Source organism: Alexandromys fortis, unplaced genomic scaffold, assembly GCF_014885135.2.
Source record: "Alexandromys fortis isolate MF-2015 unplaced genomic scaffold, M_Fortis_MF-2015_v1.1 scaffold_3, whole genome shotgun sequence".
In the NCBI taxonomy this organism is placed as follows: domain Eukaryota; kingdom Metazoa; phylum Chordata; class Mammalia; order Rodentia; family Cricetidae; genus Alexandromys; species Alexandromys fortis.
This window is the reverse complement of record NW_026067909.1, coordinates 14,282,222-14,293,460: the sequence shown is the minus strand read 5'-3', so window position 1 is coordinate 14,293,460 and position 11,239 is coordinate 14,282,222. Positions and strand designations below refer to the sequence as shown.

Genomic DNA, 11,239 nt, shown 5'->3' with positions numbered 1-11,239 from the left:
AATGCTGGGAACTGAACCTGGTTCCCCTGCAAGAGCAGCAAATGCCTTAACAGCCGAGCCATCTCATCTCTTCAGCCCAGTTTTTCAATTTTTTTTTTTTCGAGACAGGGTTTCTCTGTGGCTTTGGAGCCTGTCTTGGAACTAGCTCTGTAGACCAGGCTGGTCTCGAACTCACAGAGATCCGTCTGCCTCTGCCTCCCGAGTGCTGGGATTAAAGGCGTGTGCCACCATCGCCCGGCTTCAGTTTTTCAATTTTTGAGACAAGCCGGGGGACAGTGGCATGAGACAAGATCCCACATAGTCCAAAATGGCCTCAGATTCATTACAGAGCTGAGGGTAGCCTTGAACTCCTGGTCCTCCTGTATTGGCTACCCGGTGCTCGGATTACAGCCATGCACCACTGTGTCCACCTTATGCAGGCTTGAGAGGATTGGACCGAAGGCCTCGTGTGTGCCTGGCACGCCTTCTGCCAACTGACTCACATCCCCTGACCCTGCCTCTTGTTTCTTTGAGACAAGTTGTCACTATGTAGAGCAGGCTCCTCTCAAAGTTTAAATGATCCTCCTGCCTCTGCTTGTTGAGTGTTGGAATTCTAAGGAGTGTACCATCAGGCCCAGCCTAGCTCTTTTCCTGCAGCTCCAAGTCTTGTTCTAAGGTAAAGCGCTGGAGTGGACCATCTCCATGGATGGAGAAGGGGTGCTCCGATTAAAGGGGCAGGAGCAACCCCCTAGTGTGCGCGAAGACAGGGTTTGAAAACCGTTTAAAGGTAGCAATGCTGGTAACCTCAGTACACGGGAGGCGGAGGCAGGAGAATTGCGATGAGTTCAAGGTCAGCCTAGACAACAGGGTTTTAAAACCTCTCAAACAAAAGCAGCAACTGGTGCACACCCGAAGCATTGGAGAGTGGAGCAAGAGGATCAGGAGTTCAAGGCTAGCCTTTGATAGTTGGGGTTTTGAAGGCAGCCTGGGATACGTGAGAAATTATCTCAAAACAGGAAGAAAGAAAACTATTGGATTATCCTTTCACATGATCCTGATATGGGGTTTCAAATGCTTAGAATTCCTGGAGGGACAGTGCCGTTAGTGCCCTCCTCAGGACGCCAGGTGAGGTCTGTGCCTCCAGACCCTGGCAGGCTGGCCCGGAGTGTCCTGAGAGCAGCTTAGGATTCTTCAGTGTCTTGCATTGCCACCTGTGCTGCTCCCGTGTTTGTCCCTGGAGCTACTATGGAGAGGAGGCAGTGGGCTCAGTGGGAAGCTGACAATGAAGTGGGGGAGGGGCGCCCAGGCATGAGTCCCCGGTGCCTTCTGCTGTCCTTACTCTACCTCCCCCAGCTGGTGGAGGGAAGAAAGCGTCCCTCTGAGGGTTGAGAGGGACTAGCTACCAGCTACATACCGAACACGCCTGGATCATGCCTGGAACCCACGGTTGCAGCCACTATCCCCACAGCTTCCCACCGCAGCCTCTTTCTTGGCAGAGTCTCCTGTATGAGTTCTAGCCCTGATGGCTTCAGAGCCTGGATGCCCCTCCCTCAGGGCCTGTAGCATTTCCTGGCTTACCTGGGAGATGCAGGCCAGGTAGAAGGAGCAGGGTGCCACCTGATTGCCCAAGGTCCGCCACCAACCAGCCCCACGATGGGGCCCGCCGCATGGCGCCCAGTGGAGATATGAAGGCGGACAGGCAGGAAACCCAAGCTGAGGGAGCATCAATCATTCATGGGTCTGCTCTCTGGGAAACCCTAACCGTGGCCCCATAGGGCTAAGTCACCAGCCAGGGCCCCCCATCCCAAGGTTAGGTAACAGAGACCCTTTGCTTGGGACTCCTTTAGCCCAGGGCACACTATGTCAATCCCACCCCTCCATCAGTGTCCAAGGCCTCCTTTCTAAAGTTTCAAATGCCCTCTGCTCCAACTAGGATGTCACTCCATTGCACACCCAAGGTGACAACTCTCAGTCTTTTCCAGTAGCCCTCATCCTGTCTCAGGGGCCTTCACTGGTCTTTGCTACACTAAATTTAGCCATGTCACACTCTGGGATGAGTGCTTAACTCTGCAGTAGTGTGCTCCCATTTCAGAGATGGATAAACTGAGACTTGGAAGGATGAATTGGCTGCTTCTACTAGGTAAGAAGTGGTTGAGTTTAAGTATGAGCCCACTGCAGCTGCTGTGTCCTGGTACCCTCACTCCTAAGAACAGTTTTCAAGACCCATCTGGTGCTGCCAGGACACCCTAGGGCAGAGGGCACAGATTAGGCTTGCTGCCTGCTTCGTTTACCCTAATCCCCCTCACTGTGGATCCCAGGTGATCATCTCAAGCCTGCGGGGCCCCTAAGCAGTTTTCTGGGCCCTGAGAACCAAGGGCACTACAGGGAGCTGCATCGCTGAGTCCCGTTATCCTCTGCATGGCAGCAGAGCATGGCTCGCAGCGGGTTCCTGGCCACCAGAAGACCCCTGAAGGAGTTGTATCTCCCGGGAGTGCTGCTGAGGGTCCCACCTTGACCAGAAGAAGGAGCAAGAAGGAGAGGCGACTGCCAGGGTCCCAGAAGGCCAGTTCTGGGAAGCAGTCCTCTGGCCAAGGCTCCGAGGCCTCAGGAAGCAGCAGGAACGCCCCAAAGACCAAAGTGGGGCAGGGCGAGCCACCTTCAGCACCGCCCAGGCAAGCCTCTCACCGACAGTCCCACCGACGTCGTTCTGACCCCCAGGAGGATGCTGCCCAAAGGACTTATGGGCCCCTGCTCAACCGCATCTTCGGAAAGGTCAGGGGTAAAGGGGGGGGGGGTGTTTGAGGCTAACTCTCCTTTTCTTTATCCCTTCCTGACCCTACTGTCTGGGCCTCTTGTCCCAGATTGGGAAAGACAGGACAGGGCAGAGTTGTGGCTTCTTGTACCCAGCAAGGGGAAGTGAATGCAGGACAAGGTTGGCTTCTGATCAACTGGCATAGGGAGCAGAAGTCCTCCTCATACCAGGCATCTTGGAGAACCCATTTGGATCTCCAAGAGAATGGGAGAAGGTAGCTGTCTACTCATGGGGTCTGTAGGATTCCACCCTTCTTCAGCTGCTTTGGTGGGGCCAGCCCTGCACAGTGCACTTGGAGTGGGAGGCTGGAGGAGCTGTGGCAAGTGGGGACATGTGGCCTTATTCCTATACAGGATCGGGAACTGTGTCCTGAGGAGCTGGAGGGTGAGTGTCTCACTGTTGCTGGGAGGTGGACGGTGACCCTGGGTATTCCTGCTCTGACTTTGTTAACCCCTACAGAGCTGCAGGCTGCCTTTGAGGAGTTTGACACTGACCAGGATGGCTGCATCGGCTACCGGGAGCTGGGTGACTGCATGCGGACGCTGGGCTACATGCCCACGGAGATGGAGCTCCTGGAAGTGTCGCAGCACGTGAAGATGCGCAGTCAGTGGCGGAGCCCTGCTGGGTGACTGGGTTGGGAGCCAGACTGCTTACCTAGAGCAGGGGTGGGCTACATCCGTGCTATTGTTAATTTTAGTTATTAGTGTGTGGCGTGTATGTGTACCATAGCGTGCATCTGGAGGTCAGAATCCAACTGTCAAGAGTGAGTTCTTCTATCGCATGGGTCCCAGGGATCTACTCAAACTCAGGTCATCCGGTTTGGTGACAGGAATGTTTGTCCACGGAGCCATCTGCTGGTTTTTTTTTTTTTTTTTACAACAATTTCAAAACGAGCATGGGCTTTGCCATCGATGCACACATCGTGGCCTGCTTTCTACCGCTGTGATGAATACCACAGCCAAAAGCAACATGGAGAGAAAAGGGGGTTATTTCGTATCACAGTTTATAATCTATCATTGAGGGAAGTCAGAGCAGGAACTCAAGTCAGGAACTGAAACAGAAACTGTGGACACATTTGCTGCTCTCTGGCTTATCTCCAGGTTCCTGGCCAGCTACCTTCCTTATTTTTTTTTTTTAATTTATTTATTATGTACACAGTGTTCTGTCTGCACATATGCCTGCAGGCCAGAAGAGGGTGCCAGAACTCATTACAAAAGGCTGTGAGCTAACGTGGTTGCTGGGAATTGAACTCAGGACCCTTGGAAGAAAAGCCAGTGCTCTCAACCACTGAGCCATCTCTCCAGCCCCTCAGTTCCCTTTTTTATACCTCCCAGGACCACCCTTCCAGGAGTGGGCCCTCTTACATCAATCATTATGTCCCACGGACTTGCTTTGCCTATGGGCTACTCTAATGGGGGCATTTCCGCAATTGAAGTTCCCTCTTCCTAAATGACCTTATGTCAAGTTGACACACAAAAATTAACCAGAGCCAGGCGTGGTGGCACATGCTTATAATCCCAAACTGGGGAGGCAGAGGCCGAGGATCTCCGTGAGTTCAAGGCCAGCCTGGGCTGCAGAGTGAGCTCCAGGTTAACATTAACACAGTCCATGCCTCAAACACAAGCAAGAAGCGCAATGCTCATTCTAGGGCCGTGTGTCTCTTTCCCCCAAAGTTGTTGCTTGATCCCTGGAGTCTTGGGGGACTAATGACATCTTAGAACTGAGGGACGACACCGACATGGCTGTGCTTTTTAAAGGTGTTTAGTGTAGGTGGGCTTTTTTCCCCCACTGCTAGCCCCAAATAATGACACAGAGACTTATTATTAATTATGAAAGCTTGGTCTTAGCTTAGGCTTACCCCAATAGCTCTTATAACTTAAATTAACTCATCCATTTTAATCTGTGTTCTGCCTCATGGCTCATTACCTCATCTCTATACTGCCCATAATGCTTCCTGTGCGTCTGGCTGGTGACGCCACCTCTCTTTTCCCCAGAGTCCTCTCTATCCCTGGAAGTCCCAACTAACCTCTTCCTGCCCGGCTATTGGCCATTCAGCTCTTTATTAAACCAATCACAATGATACATCTTCACACAGTGTACAAATATCCCATAACAATCTGTGCTTCCTGCTCAGCTCCACCCAGCTGAGCCCTGATTTCCAGCAGCTGTAGCACTGCTCATCCAGGCCCCTCCCAGAGAGCAAGAGGATTGGTAAACCACCCAAGACCTCATACAGCAGGATTTGAACCTAGGCTGCCTTCTCTTTCTGGCCCACTGGTGCTTCATGGAGAAGAGGGGCGTCCCTGACCCCCAGTAGCCAAGAAACCCCTCTTTGAGCGAGGAGCTAGGTGCGCCTTCTTGGGCTCAGAGCCCTGGAGGGAGGGCAGAAGAACGCAGCATCCTCCCTGAACAGATTCTGACACTCTGCCTGGGTCCACAGTGGGCGGCTTTGTGGATTTTGAAGAGTTTGTGGAGCTGATCAGCCCAAAGCTGAGGGAGGAGACAGCTCACATGTTGGGTGTACAAGAGCTGCGCAGCGCCTTCCGAGAGGTAAGGGGTACAAGCGGTGGCAAGCATGGACTACATTTACTGGGATCCCTGCCTTCAGGGGGTCCGGAGAGGCAAGACTAGGGTGTAGGGACAGGTAGAGAGGGCGTGGCTCATTGCCTGTGAGGTTTTCAGTCAGGGAAACTGATCTCTGAGGATGGGGAGGTTTAGATACCTGGCATCGTGGCCCTGGGTCAGGCAGTGGCAAGAGCAGAACCGAGAACAGGATGTAGTTCAGTTGGCATAGTGCATAACTAGTATGCACAAAGCCCTGGGCTCAGTCCTTAGCACCAAGCACGGCCAGGGCGTGGTGGTACACACGTATAATCCAAGGATTTGGGAGATGGAGAAGGCGGGAGGATAAGGAGTTCAAGGCTGTATCCACTACACAGTGAGTTGAGACACTGTCTCAACAATATAAACCGAACAAACCCGAGGAGGTTAAGCATGATATGTTAGCCCATACTTTTTTTTTGGGGGGGGGAGGGGTTCTCGAGACAGGGTTTTTCTGTGTAACAGCCCTGGTTGTTCTGGAACTCACTTTGTAGACCAGGATGGTCTCAGACTCACAGAGATCGCCTGCCTCTGCCTCCCAAGTACTGGAGTTAAAAGCTTGTATCACCACAGCCCAGCCTGGGTCACACTTTTAATTTCAGTACTTGGGAGGCAGAGGCAAGAGAGACTCTGTGAGTTTGAGACCAGCCTGGGCAGGATGTCATACTGAGACATTATCTCAAATAAAAAAAAAGAAAGAAACCAAACCAGAATGGAGCCACATACAGAGACAACAGGGTAGGAGCCCTGCTTGGACTCTCTCTCTTTTCAGTTTGACAAGGACAGGGATGGACTGATCACAGTGGCGGAGCTGCGGCAGGCAGCGCCAGCTCTGCTGGGGGAACCACTAGAGGGCACTGAGCTGGATGAGATGTTGCGAGACATGGACCTCAATGGGGATGGCACCATAGACTTTGACGGTGAGTCAGCCACACAGACACCCAGCCCATGCCTCCGGCACTTTGGATCTCCTTCAATCCCTGACCTGGGTTGGCCTTTCTCTACCCCTCTCTCCTGCAGAATTTGTAATGATGCTATCTACTGGCTGAGGCACCTGCAGGGCGACCTACTGCCCCTGAGGCCCACAAACCTGCGAGAAACCAGACAACCACGCCCTTCCTGAGGCTGGGAGCTCCTCCCCAACTGTAGGCAGCAGCTACCCCTGAGTAGGCCTGCCTCCCGTGTCTGCAGCGCTGTCTTTTCCTCCCACTCCCAAACTGTGGAGGGAAAAATCCCAGCTGGGTGCAGTTCTCAGCAGAGAACAAGATTTGAAATCTCTCCAGGCCCTGGAGAGGTAGGGAGTTCCCCAGCGTTGGCTGCTTTTGAATAAACCAGGCAGAGTGTATTGTGGGGAATTCTTAGGACCTGGTGGATTGAGAGGGCGGCCAAACCACTTCCCACTACTTGTGTGCAGAAAGTGCTGTTCTGAGAAATGAACTTGGGCCTGGTAAAAATGGCTCAGCAGGTAAAAGCTCTTGTCACCAAGTCTGTATTGGATCCTTGATATTCACATGGTAGGGGCCGGGCAGTGGTGGCACCCTTCTTTAATTCTAGCATTTGGGAGGCAGAGGCAGAGACAGGTAGATCTTTATGAGTTCCAGGCTTGGTCTACAGAGTAAGTTCCAGGACAGCCAGGGATACAGAGAGAAACCCTCTTTGAAAAAAAAAAAAAAAAAAAAAAAAACCAACCCCCCAAACAAACAAAAAATTCACATGATGGAAGGAGAAAACCAACTTCATAAAGTTCTTTGGCATGCTCATGCTCTGTCTATCCCCACCCCCTGCTGCCCTCCACGCACCCCCGCTGCCCACCACACACCTCCGCCGCCCACCACGCACCCCTTGCCATAACTGAAAAGTGAACTGGAATCTGGGTGTGGCAGACCTGCTGGCAATCTCCGTACAGGAGGCCAAGGCAAGAGGGTAGAAGTTCCAACAGTGAAAGTGCGGGAAAGGAGGGGCTGCTTGGGGACCTCAGTGTGGGATCTTGGAGGAACTGACACTGGGGGATTCAGTCCTGGATTGAGGCTTGGGGGCCTGGACTCTAACACTCCCGAGTGATAGACCCCCGTTTGAGTCTGGGGGGCGAGGGGATGAACCACCTGCTTACATCCAGAGTCTGAAAAGGCAACCCAGCAAAGAGGTCTCAAGGATGAGAAGGGGCATGTTGAGGGCGGTCAGGGCCGTGAGTGGAAAAAAGTTTCTTCAGAGGCAAAAGTAACTCAAAGGAAAGATGTGACCTGGACCTTTTCTAGTGTCGGGGGAAGGGTAGAACGAGTGACAGTGGACTTCACTGAAGCTTAGCCTGGAGGACGAGGGACACAGAATATACCATTACAGAGGAGGCAAGGAGGAAAATGAAGAATTTTGATTTAAACGAGGAGAAGGCTGAGGAAGAGATAAGTTTTTGGTTGCAGCCTGGCTGGCCTGGAACTCACAGAAACCCTCTTGCCTCTGCCCCACCCCCAAATGCTGGGATTAAAGGCACGCGCACCACCCACCCACAGCCGCTACGGAAATACTTGTTTCTCCTATGAGTGTGCCTCGAGAGAATGAGATGCTGTTTATTGTGTCTGCGTGTCTGTTCAGATCGTAGAGAGGTGTCACGGTCAGAGTCATCTGGGTAAGATGGGTTAATCAGCAAGAGGCTAGCTCTGGGCTCTGGGCTGGAGTGTGACTTAGTGGCTGAGTGCCTGCATAACATTGGCAAGGTCCTGGGCTTGAGAGCCTCACTAAAAAAGGAAAGAGAGGGAGAGAGAGAGAGAGAGAGAGAGAGAGAGAGAGAGAGAGAGAGAGAGGAGGGCAAGCGAGATCAGCGAGATGGCTCAGCGGATAAAGGTGCCACGCCTGAAGACTGAGTTCAGTCCCTGGGCTCCACATGCCATGGGAGAATGACCCCACAGCTGTCCTCTGACACACACACGTGTGTGAATCTCTCCTAAATGAATGATGTACCTTTAACAAAGGAAGAAAGCTAATTGGTTACATTTCAGCTTTAAGTGATATATACTGGTCAAAGAATGGAATTGGAATTGAATCTATTTACTTATTTTTTTTAAATGAATTTATTTATTTATTTATTATGTATACAATATTCTAGCGTTCTGTCTGCACACCAGAAGAGGGCACCAGATCTCATTACAGATGGTTGTGAGCCACCATGTGGTTGCTGGGAATTGAATTCAGGACCTCAGGAAGAGCAGTCAGTGCTCTTAACCTCTGAGCCATCTTTCCAGCCCCCTTTTTTTTTTTTTTTTTTTTTTTTTTTTTTTTTTTTTTTTTTTTTTTAAGCCATGGTGACAGGTACCTTTAATTCCAGCCCTGGGGAGACAGAGGCAGGTAGATCTCTGTGAATCTGAGGCCAATATGGTCTACAGAGCAAGTTCCAGGCCAGCCAGAGGACACTGCAACTGTCTTTTAAAAAACAGTATCATGGCCGGGCCGTGGTGGCGTACGCCTTTAATCCCAGCACTTGAGAGGCAGAGACAGGTGGGCTTCTGAGTTCGAGTTCCTGGTCTATGGAGTGAGTTCTAGGACAGGCTAACGTTGTTTGTGAGTGCCTGCCATGGTGCACATGTGGAGGACAGAGGACAGTTTTGGGGAGTCAGTTCTCTCTCCACAGTAGATCTGGGGATCAGATTCAAGCTGTCTGGGATGTGTAATGGCAACAGTGCTTTGACCCAATGAGCCATCTTGCCAGCTCTCTTTTCAATGAACAGTTTTGAAATTTCCCTTTTTTTCTATGTTCTCGTTATGTTTATTGGATGATAACTGTGTGAATGTACTGATAATACGAACTGTGGGCTTGGATTTTGTCTTTTTCACTTTTCTAAAAAAAAAAAAATCAGGTTGGAGAGTTGGCTCAGTGGTTCTTGTAAATGAACCTGTGTTTAGTTCCCAGTATCCACATGGAGCCTCACTACCTCTCTGGGTACCAGGCACACATGTGGGCCACAGACATACACCCAAGCAAAACACTCATTCACACAAAATAATAAATCTAAATTTAAAAAAATCCAGGGGGTGGGGGCAGGAGGATGCCATAACACAGACATAGAGCTCAGAAGAAAGCCTCAGTAGGAGTTGGGCAGTGGTGGCGCACACCCTTAATCCCAGCACTAAGGAGGCAGAAGCAGGCGGATCTCAGTGAGTTTGAGGCCAGCGTGGTCTACAAAGCGAGTTCCAGGACAGCCAGAGAGAAACCCTGACTTGAAAAACAAAAAGAAAGAATGAAGGAAAGGAAGGAAGAAAATCTCAGTTGTTCACCTTCCATTCTGAGATAGGCAGGACTCTTGCTGTCTTGGAACTTCAGATACCAGGACTTTCCTGCCTCCACCTCCACCTCTGTAGATGCTAGGATGACAGATATCCACTGTGTCTAGCTTTGTGTATCTGGAGATTCGAACTCAGATCCTCATGACTGCATAGCAGATGCTTTATCCACTGCACCATCTCCCAGTTCCTTCATTTTTTAAGAGATTTGTTTATTGATTTATTATGTATATGTTCTGCCTGTATGTATGCCTTTATGACAGAAGAGGGCGCCAGATCTCATTACAGATGGTTTGTGAGCCACCATGTGGTCTCTGGGAATTGAACTCAGAACCTCTGGAAGAGCAGCCTGTGCTGGTAACCTCTAAGTCATCTCTCCAGCACATCCCTCCGTTTTCTCTTTATGGTGTGTGCATGCGTGCATGCTCCAGCATCCCATGGAACATATGTGGAGCTCAGCAAAGAGCTTGTGGGAGTCTGTTCTCTTTCCATCCTGTGGGTCCCAGGGATTGAACTCGGGCTGTCAGGCTTGGCAGCAAGTGCCTTAACCCGTGGTGCCATCTCACCAGACCTCTACGGTCCTTGCCTTAGCTGGTTGCAGAACGGTAAGTTACTTAAGGTGTTCTGACTGGAGGTTTGGGGGTGGAAGGTCTAGGTGGGTCGGGAGAGGAGCAGGTGAAAAGACTAGGTGTCCACTCATTCAGCAAAGGCAGAGGACTTAGGTGCCCAGCTGCCTGATCTCTGTGGACATTCCTGCTTTTGTCTGGAGGAGGGAACACCACTCAGCTGCTCTTTTGGTGGCCTGCAGAGGTCACCAGCCTTCTTCCATTTTTCTCCCTCTCCCTGAGTTTCAGAAGGGGCTCAGGTTGTGTTTCGTCCTTGAAGAGCTGGTTCTCACCTGTAAACGGGGGGCCTTGGGCTTCTCGTGTGTGAGATAGTACTGAGGCAGTAAGGATTCTAAGACTTGATTTAGGGAAGTGCTTGACACAGCTTGTTTCGTGAGCACTACCATGAGCCCAGATTTCCATACAGAGTTTGGGTTTTTTGTTTGTTTTAGGTTTTGTTTAACTTTTAGACATTATTAGAGGCCCAAATTTTCCAAAAATCTAAGATGGTGTTTCAAACACTTGGTGACAAAAGTCTTTGTCAGTGTGGTGCTCTGCTGAGGAGCTGTGCTCTCACCCCCATCAGCTCCCTAGTCCTCCCAGCCGCTGGGTCTCGGAAGTAGGGCAGTGGGTGGGGGAGCACTGTCCCACATAACCCTTATTTAGAGATGCATACGGCAGCCTAGGGCCCCAGAGTCAGGCTGGAACTGGGATACCAGCCTCCAGGCCCCAGGCCTGCGTCATCTCTCAGTGCCCTTTGATGAGGCCACCAGGACAAGTGCTGGCATGCTACACAGATGGGGACAGTTGAATCTCCTCAGGGTTAAAGGCAGGAAGGCCGACCACTTCTCCATGCAGCTCTGCCCTGGACATAATGGTGACCTTGGCACATCTGAGATCACCAGGTTGTCCTAGATGCCACTAGAGATAGGTGGTCCTCCAACACCCCAGGTGAGTCCTCCACTAAACC

At 51.2% G+C, this 11,239-nt stretch overlaps 1 protein-coding gene across 1 annotated transcript; it reads left to right on the top strand.

Annotated features, from left to right (window-relative positions):
- Window positions 1–2,397: 2,397 nt before the first annotated feature.
- On the top strand, window positions 2,398–8,446 carry LOC126498174 (calcium-binding protein 4). Its single transcript, XM_050136517.1, has 6 exons — window positions 2,398–2,751; window positions 3,145–3,175; window positions 3,251–3,394; window positions 5,232–5,341; window positions 6,165–6,312; window positions 6,413–8,446. Exons 1-6 carry the CDS (start codon window positions 2,398–2,400, stop codon window positions 6,439–6,441), a joined length of 816 nt encoding a protein of 271 aa, XP_049992474.1. The 3' UTR covers window positions 6,442–8,446.
- Window positions 8,447–11,239: the final 2,793 nt, after the last annotated feature.